The sequence below is a fragment of the Capra hircus genome, chromosome 18 (assembly GCF_001704415.2).
Source record: "Capra hircus breed San Clemente chromosome 18, ASM170441v1, whole genome shotgun sequence".
Classification (NCBI taxonomy): Eukaryota; Metazoa; Chordata; class Mammalia; order Artiodactyla; family Bovidae; genus Capra; species Capra hircus.
Window position 1 is genome coordinate 57,621,904 of NC_030825.1, and position 18,915 is coordinate 57,640,818.

Here is an 18,915-nt window from a genome sequence, read left to right on the forward strand (position 1 = left end):
GTCACCCGGGGGTGGGCGGTGGGGCAGCCGGGTTGGAATGGCAACCACCACTGCGAGGCAGCCCTGGTGAAGGAGACCATGTCGAGGCCGCCATCTGGGAACAGCTACTTTAGGGAGGCTACCATGTTGCTTCCGTTGTGGCTCAGCTGGTAAAGAACCGGCCTGCGATGTGGGAGACCTGGGTTCGAACCCTGGGTTGGGAAGATCCCCTGGAGAAGGGAAAGGCTACCCACTCCAGTATTCTGGCCTGGAGAATTCCATGGATTAAGTCCATGGGGTTGCAAAGGGTCTGACACGACTTAGCGACTTTCACTTTCACCGTGTTGCCATGGCAACTGCAGTTACAGGGGGACCCAAGACCCTCTGGAGGCAGCCCTCTTGGGAGGAGCCACTGTGAGCAGGGAGGAGGTGGGCTGGCCTCAGTGGCAGCCATAGTAGGTCAAAGAGGAACACAAGGACTGACTTGGGGGGCTACCCTTATGGGGTAGACATGCTGGAATGGTGGGTGCGGGGCCCAAGGAGCCAGACACCATGAACCCAAGACCACGCGGAGGCAGCCATTATTGAAAGAGCTGCTTCCGCCACGTTGAATTGGTGACGATGGGGAAAGTGCTCGTGACCCGGTTTTCTTAGTTCTTAAGTGGCCGATCTTTAGTAACTTTAATATTAATTCATCTGTCCGGCCCCAAGGTAGGGGACACTTTGATCTCTGGTCTTTTGGTGACCTCAAAGAATGTTGGAGGAGTCAGAGTCCCCAGAGTTCAGACATCTGTGGGTCAAGTCTGGCTTCCATGGCTTGAAGCTGGGTACAAGAGAGAGTTGGTCTCAGACCCTTTGTGGATGTATCTGCTGTTTGGGGGTGGGTGAGTGGGCGCTTTGTACTTCCTGGGAAGGTGTGGGGAGCAGGGGGGTTCTCAAGGAAGAGGCCCCTTAGGTTCCAGTGTCCCCACCTTCGAAGACTGGTGTCTTTCCCCTCCCCAGGCCTTCCAGGGAACTGGCCTGGCTGACTCTTCAAGGCCTAGGCATCCCCTCTCCAGATCCCAGCCTGCTAGGTCAAGGGGAGGGAGGCTGGGTAGGCGATGCCCCACTAGGAAGCCATCGCCGCCTCCGCTGGCGCGTCAAGGCCCTGCGGACCTTGCTCTACTTTGAGAGCCTCCTGAACTCTGAGCAGAGACAGCACACCCTTCAGGACTCAGGAGTCTGGGCCCCGGGTCACCTCCACTCTCAGGTCAGGGATCCAGCCCCTCAACTCCCTCCTCCCTCCGACCCAGGAGCCCCGCCCACACCCCTCCCCCTCCTCGCCTCTCCCGCCGGCAGATCGCCGTCCTCGTCTTCGTCATCGTCCTCGTCGTCCTCCAGCGCCGAGTAGTCCTGTGTGAAAGGCACGGGTCCCTGCGCCGAGTGGAAGCGCAGGCGGTAGAGCAGCCGCACCCACTGGCCGAACTCGCGGTCGCGGCTCTCGGGCGGGGCCCGCAGCTGCAGGTAGAAGGCACGGCCGGTGCGGAACTTGACCTTGAGCTGCCAGCGGCTTTCATCGTGGACGAAGAGCTGGACGAACTGCAAGGGGAACAGCCTGGGTGGGCGGAAGGGGCGGCCTTAGCTTCTGACCCTCCCAGGCGCAGCAGCGCCCACCCCAGCGCCCCTCGCCGCCCCTGGAAGGAGTCCTTTGTCACTTTCTCTGCCTCTTGCATTTTATCTGTCCCAAACTTTCGTCCAGACTCGGAGCCCATCTTTGTCTCCCGCTGGTCCTCCCCCTCCTGAACGCGAGACTCGAATAGATAGCTGCTTGCTTGAAATTAACATTTGAATGTTGGATCGACATCAGACACATGTAACATCCAACAGCCCAATTCCTGACCTAAGCCCAACCCCAAACCTGCTCCTCTTCGTCTTCGTCGCTATATCCTCCCACTTGATTAGCCAGAAATTGTGCGAGTCGCTCCTGATCCGTCTTTTTGACATCCTTAACCCATCTTACCAAGTCCTGATGGCTCCACCGTTAAAATGTACTAATATTAATACTCAAAATCCAACCATTTCTAAGTCTCTCCGCAATTTCCCGCTTTCACCCCAGTCTATTCCCACACTGCCGCCAGAGGGCGCCAATCAGCACCCGGGTGAAATGGGTGCCTGCGCTCAGTCCTGTGTGACTCTTTGGGACCCATGGACTGTAGCCCGGCAGGCTCCTCGGTCCATGGGGTTGTTCAGGCAAGAACACTGGAATGGATTGCCATTTCCTCCTCCAGGGGATCTTCCCAACCCAGGGATTGAACCCGTGTTTCCCGTGTCTCCTGCATTACAGGTGGATTCTTTACCTCGGAGCCAAATCAACAGGAGAGTTAGCTCAAATCGCTCCCAGGGCTCAGAGGAAACAGAGTCCTGTCTTGACCGCTAGCCTCTGCAGGATCTGCGCTGCTTTGTGCCTTTTCTGTCCTCCCCTCCTGCCCTTTCTCCTGGTTTACTGTCTCCAGCCATACTGGTCTTACTGTTCCATAAACCTGCCAGGCTTGGTCCTACCCCAGGACTTTTGCACAGGCTGTTTCCTCTGCCCGGAATCTTCCTCCTCCAACCATCCCCATGGCTGGGCCCCTTCATCTCATGTTTTTCTCAAGAGGCACCTTCTCAGAGAAGATCTGTTTACAACCTCCTGCTTATTTACAACCACATCTGCCCTCGCTGCCCATCCCTCACCCCCTTCTGATCTGTCTCCACAGACCTCAGCCACTGGACAAACTGACATCTATTCTGTCTGCCTTCCTTGTAGAAGGTGAGCTTGAGGGCAGAGGGTTTGGTGTAATTTTTTTCACTGCTGTTTCCTTAGTATCCGGAGCTGACCCACGGTCCGTGCTCAATGAATGCTCACTGAGTATTTGAATACATGAATCGCTCAGGCCTCCAGCCTAACTCAAGGCCCAAAAAAGGCAGCAGAGGAAACAATCCAGACAGGATGGGTAATTTGGCAGAGATCACACAGCAGGAATTTGAACCCAAGTCGTACCAAGGTTCTGAACAACACTGGGTGGCTACACACCAGCCCCCTCAGGCCCAGCAATGTATCTCCAGAAACTGGCTTTACACCCTCTGGGCTGTGTGTGGATATGCCCTGCCTGCTGCACTGGTGGTCACCCCCAGGCACAGGACACATCAGTGTCCCTTGGTAGGCGACTCGATCTGTTATTACGTTCCCCAAATGGAAGAAAAACAGCTGACATTTTCACAGCTCATACTCTGTGCCAGGCGCTGTTCCAAGTGTTTCACAAACATTTACTCAGCTTATCCCCTGACAGCCCTGGAAAGTGGGTTCTCCAACTGAGACCTGGACGGGTAGGAAACTTGGCCAAAGGCAAGAGGTGAAGCCAGGATACAAACCCAAGCTGTGTGAAGGCAGCCATTCATTCAAGGACATTCCCTATTAGGCAATCACAGCAACAGGCGGATGCAAGCTTGGTGTCCAAGAGGGTGGTGGAGTTTGTTGAATGGTGTGTCCAAAAGAGGACCTGTCCATCCCGGCACAGAATCGCTCAGGGCTGGGAGCTGGTTAGAAGTGATGGGCTGGGGGGTGAGTCTGGAGACTGAGTTGGCAGAGCAGCTCAATGACTTTACTTCTGTGGTATGTTTTATGGCGGGAGAAGGGAGAGTGCTGAAGGAAATTACAAGGAGATCAAAGACCCCTTCTCAGCACCATCCCTGATATTCTTCCAACTGCAAGTCGTGACTCAAGTGATGGGATACAATTAATATTGAAAAGTAAAGGGAGGTGGAAGAGAATGTCTCAGTACAGGGTTCTGGCATCAGAATACTGTTTTGTGAAATGTTTTCAACTTATCCAGGGCGGATAAATAAAGGCTGTAAGTAGCTTCAAGTTCGTTCAGGTCAGAATCAGATTATACCACTGAATGAGTTGCAAAAAAACAAAACAAAACTCTTTGGATTTCAGAATTGGAAACGAAGGATTGTGTGTCTGTGTGTGTGTTTGTGTGTATGGGACAACGTGACTCCATTCTTCCTTCCTCCCCTCCCTTCCCCCTTTCTTTCATTCACTATGAACTGCAGGTGGCGCTAGTGGTAAAAGAACCCCCTTGCCAATGCAGGAGACCTAAGATTTCGGTGTTGGGAAGATGCCCTGAAGGAGGGCATGGCAATCCACTCCAGCATTCTTGCCTGGAGAATCCTATGGAGAGAGGAACCTGGTGGGCTACAGTCCACAGCGTTGTAGAGTCGGACATTACTGAAACGACTTAGCACACAGGCGGTCAAAAAAACAAAGAAAAAAAGCCACTGGCAGAATGTTTCTGTAAATATACTCTACTCATGTAAATGCTTTGGTATTTGCAGCTGGAGGTGGAGGCAGGAGCCTAGGATGGGAGAAGGGTGTATTTTGTGCTGTGTGTGTTTTGTAACTTAGAGTGTATTTGCATTACTTTTTCAATGAAAAAACAAAACAAAACACAAAGACCTGCAGGGGCAGTGTGGAGAGAGTGGCCTGAGAGCTCCAGAATCCAGGGGGCCAGTCGTGAGGAGCAGGCGGTTCCAATCCAGGCCACCCCTGACTCACTCTAGGACCCTGGCCAAGTGGCTCACCTCTCTGGGCCTCAGTTTTTCTTCTTGAGGATGGGGTTAGGGGGCCCCAGCATATGAGAGGATGGGGTCAGAGAGGAGACAATGTGCATGGTCCATGGGAAAACTGCCACGTAGTGAAAGTGAAGTCGCTCAGTTGTGTCTGACTCTGCAACCCCATGGACTGTAGCCTGCCAGGCTCCTCCATCCATGGGATTTCCCAGGCAAGAGTACTGGAGTGGGGTGCCATTTCTTTCTCCAGAGAATCTTCCCACCCCAGGGATCGGACCTGGGTCTCCCACATTGCAGGCAGACACTTTACCGTCTGAGCCCCAAGGAAGCCCATGCAGTAGGTGCTGCATAAACGGTCGCTCTCCTGACCCCTACCAGGATGTGGCCATCCCCTCATGTCCATCTATCCCTGACTGCTGATCCCTGTGGATGGCCCTGTGCTTGTTCTCCTGGGTGGACCAGTAGCCCAGAGAGGGCTGGCAGCCATCCACGGCTCCTGGCCCTGGGGGTCTTCTGGGTGAAAGGAGGTGCTTCAGGGGACCTAGGGTGCCCAGAGCTGGGGAGGAACGCAGTGTAGGCTGGGAGAGGGGGCAGTCACCCGAAGAGCTGCAGGTGTCCATTCTCCTTGGCAGGGCCCGCCAGAAGCAGCAGGTCTGGGAGTTCCAGGGCTGGACTGGAGGCTGCCACTCCCATGGTGACCTTGTTGGCAACTTCTCCCAACCGGGTCACCTGGGCCGGGGGAGGGGTGGCGTCAGAGGTTAGAAGCTGGATAAATGGAGAGCAGGGTTGGGGAGGGATCAGAGGTCAGGAATTTTGGTAGGATTAAGGGCATGAACCAAGAAAATTAACCATCAAGAAGAGGATCAGATATCTTGGGGTCAAAGGTCGAGTCACCTGGGTATGAAGTCAGGGACATGGAGTGAGGGAATCAAAGGTTAGCAGTCATAGAGAAACTAAAGGTTTGGAGGTATTGGCGGGCGTGGGGTGTGGAGGTCAGGAGATGGGCGGTAAGGTGAGTAGAGGTTCCCTACGTCAGGAGGTCGGGGCCCAGGCTTGGGCTCAGAGGGTCCTGGGGCTCCGCACCTGCACGAAGTTGCTCTCAAAGATGGGGAAGTCTCGCAGCTGGTCGAATTCGCCGCTCAGGAGATGGCGCTGGAGCCGTCCGGGCCGGCCCGTGGGACAGGCTGGAACCAGGGGGCGTTCTACAGAAGCGGCGAAGTTCGCAGATCTATTCCAAGAGGTTGGGTAGGGGTCCCCTACCCAGGGCGGACAGCCCCGCGCGGAGGGTACGGGGTTCCCGGCTACCGGTCTCCGCATCGCAGGCCCCATCCCTCACCTGGTTCCCGCACCTAATCCAACCCCTGCAGGCCCGGTTCCGCTTCTCACCTGCCATCACGCCTGGTCCCGCCTCACCTGCTCCACCGAAGGCCGGCTTAGGCTCGTGGCCCTGTTTCATCGCAACGCCCCGCCCCTTGGGAGGAGCGGAGGGCGGCGCCCAGGGAGAAAACGGGGGGCGGGGCCGCTGGCTCTGTGACGTCATAGCGCATCGATACGCCGGAGGCCCGCGGCTGTGACGTCATCTGAGGGGGCGGTACCCGGACGCCCGGAGGGAGCAGCTGTCGCCCAGTGACGTCAGGCCCCGGTAGCCGGTGGGCGCTAGTGCGCAGGCGCAAGGAGCTGGCGCAGGCGCACGGGAGACGGGATGCGGCCAGTTTCTCCCGGCGTGCTCCGCGGCGCCCGCCTGATTCCAGCCTCTGGGCTGGAGGGAAGGGGCAGAGATGTCCGTCCCCGGCGCTGGGGCGACTCGACTGCTCCTCCTCTTGCTGGTGGCGGCAGCAGCCCCCAGCCGGGCGCGGGGTAGTGGCTGCCGGTCCGGAGCCGCTGTGCGGGGAGTGAGTACTTATTCGCTTTGCATAGAGGGCAGGGCCGCCGGAGATCGTGGTCTTGGGTCTTTAGGTCCGTTAAGGTGGGAACGAGGCTGTGCAGGGCCGGGAGGGAAGGCGAGATGAAAACCGTTCCAAGCGAGGCTGCAGTCCTGAGCATGCATGAGGCCTGGGAGAAAGGGAGAGGTTAGGAAGGTTCTAGCTCGTGAATGTGCATAAGGGGGCGGGGCTCGGTTGGGATTTTGGCACCTGGGGTCTCGGTGCGGTGAAAACTTTCGCTTGGGATCCTCAGTCATGAATATGCTTGAGGAGGTGTAGCCCGGGTGGAATCTTGGCAAATCAGACAGACGTCGGGGCGGCTAAAATGAAAATGGCGAGGGGAGGCTCTCGAGAGAATGGAGGAGTTCAGTCTCCCGCATACGCGTGGGGTGGGCGGAATGTTGAGCTCAAGGATTAAAATCTGGAACGAGGTAGCGCAGGCTTGAGGGTGGAGAGTTGAGTATGCAGAGGTAGGAGAAATTTGGAAAGTTGGAGAAAAGGAAGGCCTGAAATCTTGAATTTGCTTGATGGCGGCATCGTGACTGTTGAGGCTTAAGGTGACACCGAGGTCACTTGGATATTAGCTTGGGAAGGATACCCTTTAACTCATGAATATTTATGATGCTAGGCGTGAAAGTGACCTGGAGGTAGTTGCCTTGAAAATGAGGCAACTGGTTTGCAGGCTCTGGTTTTCTGGGGCCCGTCCAGATCATGAATTTTCATGAAATGGTCAGATTCCGGTGGAATCGTGAAGCATGCATCAGTGTTTGGATATGGGTTTGAAAATAAGGCTCTTCCAGCAAGCAGCCTACGGGTCTGTCTGTCCTGGGGTTCCTGGATCCTGCCGGACTGAGGACTCTGATGGTCCTTAAAGTGGGTCCCTTTTTATCACTCTCAGGTGGGGGTGGAAGGTCGAGAAGGTGAGGGCTGCGGCACCGTGGGGCTGCTACTGGAGCACTCATTTGAGATCGGTGAGTCCAACAACGTCCTGACCTGGGCACTTATCCACTGCCCTGTGAATTCAGGTGCCTCCCCATGTGAGACACGTCATCCATTCACTCACAGCTTTGCACTTGGGAGTGTGTTTGCATTAACACAGGGGAGTTGGATGGGGGAAGAATAGAAGCTCTGTCTTTGAATACCCCTATACTGGTAAGAAAAATGCCAGTGTCAGAAAGGTCACTGTGGTGGTAATAAGCTCAGAGCAGCCATTCCTGACCAGTTGTCCCGTTCTCTGCTCTTGTGGGTAGATGGTCCTCCTGTATTAACTCGGACATCTTCAGAATAGTCATGCAAAGTACGAGGTGTTAGGGATAGCTCCATTTTCCAGAAGAGCAAACTGAGGTGCAGAGGGACATCAGACAAGGTCTTTTTACAAGTGAATAGCAGAGCCAGTACCTGCCCTAAAGCCCAGCTTAAACTGCACTAATGCAGGCGTCCAGACTCCCAGAGATGTCAGTGCAGCCCAGGGGTTAATAATGCCGTCTGAGGCCCAGACTCCGGGGGCGGGGGGCATTCGTGATAACCGCTGAAGCTGGGACCCTCTGCAGACCTCTCCAGTCAGAGCCTGCCATCTGCCCAAGAAAGCCTGGCCTTGGGAGTGCCCGAGCTCTGTACACCGTGACCTGCATCTGGGGAAGCTGAGGGCCAGATAGGTTATGTGAGTGACCCTGGGTCACCTGGCAAGTTGGAGGCCAGGTTTAGGAGCTCTAGGGTCCAGGCACCTATCGTGGGCAAGACAAGGTGGTGGTGTCCCCAGTTTTTAGGTGGAACAATGAGGGCTCAGGTGGGGAGGTGGCCTGGTCACTTTGAGGGCTGACAGGTGTGTTGGCCTGCTGAGTCCAGGTGTGCCCCTCCTCCCCCCAGATGACAGTGCCCACTTCCGAAAGCGGGGCTCGCTGCTCTGGAACCAGCAAGATGGCACCTTGTCTTTATCGCAGCGGCAGCTCAACGAGGAGGAGCGGGGCCGGCTCCGGGTGAGGAGGGGACCCTGGCTTTGCTGGAGTGGGAGGCACGTGCCTGGGAGCACAGCGGGCGTGCTTCCGGGTCCTCCTTGGGGAGGGTGTGGGGAGGTGCCGGGCTCAGGTGGGGCCCTGGACAGCAGGGTGGATGAAGGGAGGAAGGAGAGGCAGAGGAAGCCGCTAGCTGACTCTGGGGGCAGCTCACAAAAGCTGCCAGAGTCCACTGCTGCTCTGTCCCTTTGGCCAGATGGAGCTGTAGGGGAGGCTGGGGATACAGGCTTTGTTCTGGGCAGCTGCGGGCCCCTGGGTGTCCTCCCTGTGGGAGACGGCAGGGTGAGGTCTGCCTGGACCAGCACAGTGCCCACGTGATTCCTATCACCCCCAGAGAGAATTTGCTGCTCATAGAACTGGGGAGCCCCTGGCCTTCCCTGGTGGCTCGGTGGTTAAGACTACACGCTTTCACTGCAGTGGGCCCAGGTTCCATTTGCGGTCAGGAACTAAGATCCCAGAAGCCACTTGGGACAACCCCAATGAAGGAAGAAAAAAATAAAGGAATGACAGTCTGGGTGTGGGACTGGACCCAGATCTGGGGGCAGCGTTCTCGAGGACTTGTTCCATTGCTGGGCCGGGCTCTGCTCTCCTCCTGGTGGTCTTCCCTCCCCCTCCCCCCTTGCCCAGTGGGGCAGGCCAGTGGGAAGAGTCTTGGGCTTGGCTGGGCCAGGGAGTGGGGGGCGGGGCTTTCCTGGCTGGGGACCCCCTGGGGGTGCAGACTTGATGGGAGCTGGGCGCTGCCTCACTCACCGGCCACCCCCTCCTCTCTTGCAGGACGTGGCAGCGCTGAATGGCCTGTACCGTGTCCGGGTCCCGCGGCGGCCTGGAGCCCCTGATGGCCCAGAAGCCGGTGGCTACGTCTCCTCCTTTGTCTCTGCGGTGAGTCAGCGACGAGGACCAGGCCCCATCCTTGCTTTGCCGAACCGCTCCAGCCTGGGTCCTTCCGTTCGGCCTCCGTTGTCCGTGGCCCAGCATTTAAGGATGGGGAAGGCTCGGACCTGGTCCTTCCTTCGAGGGTGTCCTGGGCTGGAGAGGGACAGTCCAGTTGGCGGGGGCTCCGATGGGGCAGCTCAGGGCCTTATGGGCGCTGGAAAGGCTGCTGATTCCACCTGAGGTTGGTGGGATGAGAGGGGGCGTCTCGTGGAGGGCTTTGAAAGATGCTTCAGAGGCCCCGTGGGTTGCGGGGGGGTTGCTGGTGTGGGCGAAGCCTGGGCAGGGCCCCTGCTGGCCCTCCTCCTCTCAGCCTCCTCCCCTCCTCCCCCAGTGCTCCCTGGTAGAGTCTCACCTCTCGGACCAGCTGACCCTGCACGTGGACGTGGCCGGCAATGTGGTGGGCGTGTCGGTGGTGACATACCCCGGGGGCTGCCGGGGCCACGAGGTGGAGGACGTGGACCTGGAGCTGTTCAACACCTCTGTGCAGCTGCAGCCGCCGGTCACAGCGCCCGGGTGAGCAGGGGCTGCGGGAAGGGGACAGAGCCAGGCCCCTTGGGGCCGGGCCAGCCTCCCACCCCGCCCCTCCCGCCACCCTTCTGGGCTGCCTGGGGCTCTGGGTGGGGAGGGCCACCTCATCCCATCTCCTCCTACCCCTACCTTCCCAGCCCTGAGACAGCGGCTTTCATCGAGCGCCTGGAGATGGAGCAGGCCCAGAAGGCTAAGAACCCCCAGGAGCAGAAGTCCTTCTTCGCTAAATATGTGAGTGGGGTTCTGCGTGCCCCTGGGGCCCTTCCCCACCGGCCCTCTCCCTCCCATCCTGAGCCCCGCTCCGTCCTTCTTGGCTCCCTTGCTGTATGCAGGGCCGGCTCGGTCTCTGTGCTTCTGTGCTCGTCTCCCTGGCCCCTGGGCTGAGCGCTGGAGCCCCGCGCCCTGGCCCTTCCCCGCCCGAGTCCACTTGTGGTCACGGGGCATCTGGTCTCAGAAAACAGCCCGCCCTAGAGCTGGGCAGTGAGGGGAGCCGGGGCCAGCCCCCTGGGCGCCTGGGCCGGGACCAGACCAAGCACAGGCAGTGCCAGTCCGTCCAGTTTGGAGGGAGTGCACGGGGGGGTGTGGCCAGGGAGGGGCCGGGTCCATGCAGACTGAGGACGGGAGAGGGGCCTGAGCTGTGCTGGGGGTGGAGGTTGCGGGGTGGAAGGCAGAGATCTAGGGGGACAGGTTTGGAAAGGAGGGAATTGGGGGGGGGGTCCACCCACCAGGCCGGGGAGGTGGGTGGCAGGGTCTGGGGAGGAGCCTGGGAGCTGAGGGTCCTTGGTGCTGGTGACGCTGGGGCTTGAGGAAGCCGTCCCACCAGGGCCAGGGCAGGGGGCCATGGAAGCCAGTGAGGCCTCGGTTAGCGTGCTGGTCGCTGGAAACAGGGCCCGGAGAGGCCGAGGGCGCGCCCGGTCCGGCCCGCTCTCCCTGACGGCCGCCGGACGCCACAGCCACCGCTGGCCCTGACCTGCGCCCCTGCCCCCCTCAGTGGCATCTCATCCTGGGGGGGGCCGTGTTGCTCACAGCCCTGCGTCCTGCCGCCCCCGGGCCCGCACCACCGCTGCACGAGGCCTGAGTGAGGACCTGCCCCCTCCCGTCTCCCCGCTGCCCGCAGCTCCCCAGCCCTCCCCCAGCCCGTAGTGCAGTAGCGGACCCGGGCCCACTCCCCCCACTCCTCCCCTCACGCCGCGCCCACCTCCCCCATGCTGGCTGGGCCACCGCTTACCTCACCTCTCTTCTCTGTCTCTCTACATCTGTCCATCCGGCCCCGTGCCGCCGGCTCCCAGTGGATGTACATCGTCCCAGTCGTCCTCTTCCTCATGATGTCGGGAGCACCAGACGCCGGGGGCCAGGGCGGGGGCGGCGGCGGCGGGGGCGGTGGAGGCAGTGGCCGATGAGGAGTGCGGGCCGGGTGCTGCCCACCCTCTTTCGCCCGGAGCACGCCCTTTCTGCCCAGCGTGCCCGCACCCTTGATCATCTTAGGAGGGACTCTCCGGACAGTCCATCTCTGCGTCCCGTGGGGATCAGAGGGCACCCCCTCCCCAGGAGTCCCTCCCCTCTTGTGCTTGGAGTTACTGTGGGTGTGGGGGTGGCGGGGTTCTGGGCCCTGCTGCACCCCACCTTCCCCCATGGCCCAGCTGCAGCCCCTGCCGTATCCCTCTGCTGCAGGTTAGAGCCCGCGCTCCCTGTCCCCTCATCCCGCCCACCAAGCCCTGCGGGGTGGGAACACGCCTCTTTCTCTCCAGCCTCCGTGCCTTTGTCTGGTCTGGTCACCCCGCCAGGCCAGGGGAGGCCCCTTACTTGTCTGACACTGGATTGGGACACCAGCCTCCTGTCTGGTCTTGAGGGCACCCTGGGGCTCCCCAAAGCCCAGAGCTGGCACAGAGCAGGGGTGGGCCGGCCTGGGGCGCCCCCTTTTCACATCTGCACAGCCCTGCTCCCCCTGCTCTGGCCTGTATCTGCCCACGGCTCTAGTGGAAGTTGGGAATTCCTGCTGTTAAGACGCCAGGCCCTCCAGAGGCTCTGGGGCTTGAACCAGTGATGTTGGAAGTCAAAACAGAGCAAACTGCCCAGCAGCGGAGTCAGGGGCCAGTTGATGTATAGAATCCCTTTCCCGGCTGGTCGTTGCCCTGGGACTTTGCTGGGTCCTTGCCATTTATCTCCCTTCCTCCTCCTGTCTGTTTAAAAACATTGACAACATAAATGAAATAGGTAAACATTTGGGGAAATTGCAGCTTGCAACTTAACAGGCAAATGCAGCTGTTAACTAGGCTAAGAGACTGTCAGGATATATAGGCGCTACTGAATTCTGCCGGTGGCGGTGGGTGGCTGGGAATGTGATTCGGAAACGCCAAAAAAAAAAAAATATGGCCACCGTTGTCATGGTAATGGCAGCGCCATGAGGCTCCACGGAGTGTGTGTAGCAGTTTATTAAAGTGTCCCCTAAATATTCAGCGTTCAGTTTGCCTCCTGCTTCGTGTGGTTATAAATAGCGCGACATCGAAGGCTGTCACCTGCCTGTCCCTGGTGTGAGTTTGACTTCCCGCAGACGCGTGACTCAAAGTAGAATTACTACGGCAGGTTAGAGACATTTTTACGAGCAGACCAAACGGCCAAGGAAGGTGCTTGGTGGAGTCTCCCTGATGACTCGATCAGGTAATTTCCCCTCCTAGAGTGCCTGCCAGCACCAGCCAGCGGGAAGGCTGTTTGCCGCTCTCTGCACCCAGAGTAGTAAGTTGGGCATTGTACACTGACCTGCCCTTGCCGTTGTGCTCCAGGTCAGAATCTTCTGGGGCTTTGTCCTCGGCCATGTCCAGAGAGTGGCCTTGTGCTCCATGTGCCACCAGAAAAGGGACACTGAGCTCATTCAGCCCGCCCTCCACCTACTTTTTTCACAAAATTCACACTTGACCAAAATTCACGACTGCAGACCTTGGCGGCGCAGTTGGTGTTTTTGAGAGCTGCTCTCATCCTTTGCTCCACAGCGATATTTACGTTTCCGAGTTCCTCTTGTGACTTGTCTGATGATGCTGAGACCTCCGTGTGCCTTCTGTCTTCTGATGCCCTTGGATCTGATCCTGCTGCAGCTCCCCCTGGCTCCAGGAGCTCAGAGCCCAACCCTCTGGGGGCCCAGCCACCCCTCTGCCTAGTGACAAGAGGCCTGGAAAGCACTGCCTCTGTGTTTTCAAGTGGGACTGTTGTGTCGCACGCCTGCCAGCATTGGGGGTTGTTGGTTTACCCATTTTTTGGGTGGCTTTAAGCTGAAAGGGTCCCCGAGTTGCTCTAACTGGCATTTCTTTCTCCACCAGTAGGAGACACTGCCCTGCTCTCTCTCCTGCTCCATGTGAATTCTGTCACTGATGCTTTCATGGGAAGTGTTCACAAATTAATTCATAGCTGTGATCTCCTGCCAGTCATTTGCTGGACCATTTTGTTATTATTTTTTTTAGTAACCTGAGATCTGAGGTCTTTATCTGATTGCTTTCTTCTTAGACTTTTTCAGCCACTCTCAAGCCAGCAGAGTTACTCTGTGGCATTTTCTAGTCAGTATCCAAGCTGGTGCCGGCTCCCTAGGTATCTGTCCCAGTTAAACCTCTCTTCTCAATCTTGGCCGTCCCTGGAGAGCGCAGTCACTGTTTTCTTTGGATTGATCAGGGTATCTGGGGATATCAAATGAAACCTAAAGGATTCTGTAGCATCCAGTGCCCAGAACCTTCTGCTCAGCCCAGCCCGGCACCTCTTCCCTGCACTGGGGGGCAGCCGAGCTTTCAGTCTCCTGTGCTTGACTCTGTAGAAACTCCTTCCAGAAATAAGCAAGTCTATGTCCACAGTTTTTGCAAAACTATGTTACCCCAGCTCCCTCCCCCACCCCACCACCCAACAGAAGTCAGGGAGGTTTCCATGTCTGATACTGAGTGGTTCTCCTTGCACCTCGTGCCTGGCTCTGGGTGGATCCTGCTGGTCTGTCGATGGACGTTTGGGTGCTGCAGGGATCCCCGTGCACCTGCTAGATTCCCCACTCGTTTGTATGGGAACCCCCACCCCCACCTCCGTAGACCAGCCGCCCGTTCACATTGGAGGTTGGGAGCAACTCTTCCTGATGACTCCCAAGCCCATCTCCAGCCCCAACTCCCCTCCAGGTACTCTAGACCCCAGGCTCCTTCCCCTTGTGCCTCAGGGACTGGTGAGGGAGTCTGTCACCCAGGAATCTGGGTGGCGCTAGAAGTAAAGAATCCACCTGCAGGTGCAGGAGACATAAGAGACACGAGTTCGATTCCTGGATCGGGAAGATCCCTTGGAGGAGGAGGGCACGGCAACCCATTCCAGTCTTCTTGCCTGGAGAATCCCATGGACGGGGGGCCTGGTGGTCTTCAGTCCATGGGTCACACAGAGTTGGACATGCACAGTGAGTGGTGCCAGCCCCCCACCCCAGCCTCAGACCAGAGGGCTGGGCTGCCTGCCTATTGTTCTTCCCTGCCTCCTCCCTTCTCCTGCAGCCGGACCAGTGTGCCCCTTCCAGGCCTTCCCCCTCATGGAGGGCTTTCCAACCCAGAGCCACCCCTGCTCCTCGGCTCCCCAGCACCCTCAGGACAGAGTCCCAGCCCTCAGCCTGGCCTGTGAGGCCCTCTGATCTCTTCCTCTTCCGCCTCGTGAATCACGACCCCAGCCTTGGTTCCTGACTAACTTAGATGTCCCCAAGCCAGACTGCAGACACCTTCCCTCCTCTCCCACCCCCACACCCCCACCCCTCCTCGTCCTGTCTCACACCTTCCTCTCCCCATCGAGCTCAGCCCTCCCTCTCTCCCTCCCGCTTCCTCACCCCAGCCTCCTGACGTCTGGTAAGGCAGGCACGAGCACCCATGAGGCGAATACTCAGTGGAGGGAAGGCCCCTCCCCAATTTCCTGCCCCACAGAATGCCACCTGTTCCCTGGCACTGGGGAAACCCCTCCCCCCACCTAGGCCTTCATACTGTCCTCTGGGTTATTGAGAACAGCTGGCTCAGCCATAAAGAGCCTGCCCGCCAGTGCAGGAGATGAGAGAGACGTGGGTTTGATCCCTGGGTTGGGAAGATCCCCTGGAGAAGGAAATGGCAACCCACTCCAGTATTCTTGCCTGGGAAATCCCATGGACAGAGGAGCCCACCGGGCTCCATGGAGTTGCAAAGAATTGGACGTGACTGAGCACACCCACGATAGTTTTGGGGCAAGTATCCTTTTCAAATAGATTAATATAAGGTTGATTTTAGTATTTTTAAAGGATGTTTGCCACCCCAAGTTGTACATTGAATCAGGTAGCTTCTGGAAACAACTCTAGAGATTTATTTATTTAGCCAGGCAGAGAGACCCCAGGTGAGGACCAGGGACCAACGTTTGGCTTGCAGCCACAAGGTGATGGTAGAGGAATCAAACTCAGTTGGCCCACTTCCTAGAAATAGGCTTCCCAGCACATTGTGTAAACTGAATCCCACTCTCCTGCGTTTCCCAAAGCACTGACACGGGTTCCATGACCACGCAGGAGAGAACCCACCCACCCATGACTGGAAAACACACATGCAGTTGGAGCTCTAAGCTGGCATACCAAGAAGCTTGCCGAGTATGATGTTTATATATTGGTTAGGCGTAGAAAAGTTTTTAATTTTTTCAGAATTTTGCAAGTCCTCTCCTCTTCGCCCACTCCAGCCTCCCCCTCGCCCCCAGGCACTGTCCTCCTTTGGGGCCGCCGTTCCTAGTGTCTTTTAGAGCTGGGTTGCAGTTTTGTCTTCCGTCGGTAGGTGGCGATGGACGACCGCAGTCCGAGAGAGCCTCTCCGGTGATCGATCCTGGGGCCTCTCGCTGACCCACGTGGACCGTCTTGGCGGAGAGGAGGGCCCTACCCGGGGCGCCGTCGGTCCTCTGGCAACGCTGTCGAGGCTCCCTTGAGGTCTCCGTCCTGGCGGATGGCGGTCTTCAGGCACACCTGGCGCCCGTTTCCTCGTCGGTGGAGTTGGCGGTGGGTGGAGTCCTCCCAGCTGCCCGTGTGCTCCACGCCGCCTGAGGAAGCGAAAACAGCGGAGGGTCGGAGAGGAGAACGGCGCGGGAGGGCGGCAGCCCCCTCCTCACCAGGCTCAGACCTGAGTCGAGGGCTCAGCAGAGTCAAGGGGCCGATTTCCTCGTCAACTGCCCCGCCACCTACGTGCTGTGCGTCTTTAGGCAACTTGCTTCATGCCTCTGAGCACGTTCCTCGCTCCCCTGCACGGGGGGCCGGCTTGATCCCTCCAGGCAGCGTGCAGAGTCCCGGGCAGACAGGAAAGAGAGAGAAAATGGGTGTCACATAGGTGCTTCCAGCTCGGGGGACTCCGTCTTGACAGCCCTGCCCCGGGATCCCTGGGGTGGCGACTCTGCCATCAGCGCAGAGCTTGGCAACCTGAGAGTGCCAAGGGCGGGAGAGGAGCCCTAGGAGCCCGCGGGGTGAGGACGCGGCGCTGGGCAGGGGCCTCCCAAGACGCAGAGATCCAGAGAGGGGAGAGAGGAAGGTGGGAGGGATAGGAAAGAGCCACTGGGGAGAGAGGGAAAGAGGAAGGGTGAGGACGGCGACTGAGCGAGGAGAGGGGAGATGGAGGCGGGAGGGGAGAGGAGAGAGAGGGGAGAGGAGGCGAGAAATGCAGGAGAGGGGCCGCTCAGAGGGGACAGCGGGGTGGAAACGGGGGACGGAGACCGAGGGAGGCCCGGGGGAAGCGGGGGGCAGAGAGAGGAGAAGCCAGGTGGGGAGGGAGCTCTGGGGGGCAGAGAGGAGAGAGGAGGAGTGGGGAGGGGAGGGGAGGGGAGGGGGAGAGGGACCGGAGGGGCAGGCGGGAGGAGAAGAGAGGCGGTGAAGGTGACGGGGCAGGGACAGCCCGGGCGGGAGGGGGAGCCGGCAGGGAGAGAAGCCGGCGAAGAGCAGAGCGGTGAGAGGGAGAGACGGAGCGGGGAGGGAGGAGGCTGTGAGCAGAGGAGAGGCCAGCGGGGCAGAAGGGGATAGAGCGGGGACCCTAGGAGGAGGACGCGAGAGAAGGGGTGAGAGACGGGGCGGGGAGAGAGACACGGAGACAGAGAGAGACCGGGGGGGGGGGGTGGGGGAGGCGGGGAGAGAGAGAGAGAGAGACAGTGGGGGGGAAGAGTGGAGAGAGAGAGGGAGAGAGAGACGGCGGGCGGGGTGGCGGGGAAGACAGGGCGAGAGAGACAGAAGAGGGGGGAGAGAGAGACAGAAGAGGGGGGAGAGACAGCGAGAGAGACAGAAGAGGGGGGAGAGAGAGACAGAAGAGGGGGGAGAGACAGCGAGAGAGACAGAAGAGGGGGGAGAGAGAGAGACGGGGTGGGGAGAGAGACACGGAGACAGAGAGACAGGGAGGGGGGAGAGACAGGAGAGAACAGAAGAGGGGGGAGAGAGAGAGACGGGGTGGGGAGAGAGGCAGGGAGAGAGACGGGGGGTGGGGGGCGGAGACAGAAGGGGGGAGAGGGCTGTGGGGGGACAGACAGAGAGACAGAAACAGGGAGACAGAGAGAGATGGGGAGAGACAGAGAGGGGGAGAGAGACAGGGAGAGAGAGAGACAGGGGGAGAGAGAGAGACGGGGGAGAGAGAGAGACAGGGGGGAGAGAGAGACGGGGGAGAGAGAGAGACAGGGGAGAGAGAGACGGGGAGAGAGAGAGGACAGAGGGGGAGAGAGAGACAGGGGGAGAGAGAGAGGGGGAGGAGAGAGAGACAGGGGAAGAGAGAGACAGGGAGAGAGAGAGAGACGGAGGGGGGGGAAGAGACGGGGGGGAGAGAGAGACGGGAGAGAGAGAGACGGAGAGAGAGAGAGACAGGGAGAGAGAGAGGGACAGAGATACAGGGGGAGAGAGAGAGAGACGGGGCGGGGGAGAGACAGGGAGAGAGACAGAAGAGGGGGAGAGAGGCAGGGAGAGAGAGACGCGGAGGGGTGGGGGGTGGGCGGAGACAGGTAGAGAGAAGCGGGGAGAGAGGTGGCGGGCGGGGTGGGGGGAGAGACAGAGAGACAGAAACAGGGAGACAGAGAGAGATGGGGAGAGACAGAGAGGGGGAGAGAGACAGGGAGAGAGAGAGGGACAGAGATACAGGGGGAGAGAGAGGGAGAGAGAGAGACAGAGAAACAGGGAGAGAAAGAGAGAGACAGGGAGAGAAAGAGAGAGACAGGGAGAGAAAGAGAGAGACAGGGAGAGAAAGAGAGAGACAGGGACAGGGAGGAAGGGAAGCTTTGCCACCTCCCGAGCGGTAAGGCTCGGCCTGGGTAACGATGAGCTGCAAACAGATGAACACGTGCAGCTGATGGTCCTGGGACCTGGCAGGACATGAAATGAATTCTGTAAATTGTGAAACATTCATCACAGGACCGTGTGTTCTGAGACAGGATAAAAATATCACCAGCACGTGGACGTGAGCGGGGGGGGGGGACAGTCGACACAGTCCGCCCCATGGGTCAGCAGAGGGGCCTCCTGCTGTGGGAGTTGACGGGCTGCCAACCCGCTGTGCGGGGAGCAGGTGTGGGAGGGGGAGAGCGGAGAGGCAGCTGAGGGGAGGGTGGCTGTGCAGCTGTCCCCAGGGAAAGCAGGGCAGTGCCAGGAGAGGGGCGGGGGAGGGGAGAAGGCAGGGGAGGGAGCGAGGATGAGACCAGTGGAAAGAGGCTGAGACTCCAGCTCCCAGTGCGGGCGGCGCCGTTCAGTCCCCTTCAGTCCCCGGTCAGGGAAGCAGTCCCACCTGCTGCAGCTGAGTTCCCATGCATGCCGCGGCTGAGACTCAGCACACAAGAAGATGCAGGGAAAGCCGAGTGGGAACGAGAGAGGACAGGGCGGAGAAGGCAGCGGGAGCCTCGTGCGGGGAGATGGTGGGGAGAGCAGGAGAGGCTGCGGTGAGAGGCAGAGCGAGTGAGGGTGCTGGCCGCTCAGTCATGACTGAGCAGGCTCTGACTCTTCTTTT

At 59.0% G+C, this 18,915-nt stretch overlaps 2 protein-coding genes across 5 annotated transcripts; one reads left to right on the forward strand and one right to left on the reverse strand.

Moving 5' to 3' along the window:
* Positions 253-6,202, reverse strand: FAM71E1 (family with sequence similarity 71 member E1). 2 transcript variants are annotated; one of them, XM_018062886.1, is made up of 5 exons: positions 5,956-6,202; positions 5,653-5,771; positions 5,168-5,334; positions 1,303-1,573; positions 253-802 (listed from the first exon to the last, which is right to left on the reverse strand). In XM_018062886.1, exons 1-5 carry the CDS (start codon positions 6,107-6,109, stop codon positions 746-748), a joined length of 768 nt encoding a protein of 255 aa, XP_017918375.1. In that variant the 5' UTR covers positions 6,110-6,202; the 3' UTR covers positions 253-745. The 2 variants fall into 2 exon arrangements, with proteins under 2 accessions (XP_017918375.1, XP_005692920.3); XM_005692863.3 differs by having other exon boundaries at positions 630-802; positions 5,168-5,298.
* On the forward strand, positions 6,251-13,280 carry EMC10 (ER membrane protein complex subunit 10). 3 transcript variants are annotated; one of them, XM_018062876.1, is made up of 8 exons: positions 6,251-6,461; positions 7,390-7,462; positions 8,358-8,467; positions 9,278-9,382; positions 9,768-9,949; positions 10,102-10,195; positions 10,956-11,042; positions 11,254-11,370. In XM_018062876.1, exons 1-7 carry the CDS (start codon positions 6,348-6,350, stop codon positions 11,040-11,042), a joined length of 765 nt encoding a protein of 254 aa, XP_017918365.1. In that variant the 5' UTR covers positions 6,251-6,347; the 3' UTR covers positions 11,254-11,370. The 3 variants fall into 3 exon arrangements, with proteins under 3 accessions (XP_017918365.1, XP_017918362.1, XP_017918363.1); XM_018062873.1 differs by lacking the exons at positions 10,956-11,042; positions 11,254-11,370 and adding an exon at positions 12,952-13,280; XM_018062874.1 differs by lacking the exon at positions 10,956-11,042 and having other exon boundaries at positions 11,254-12,427.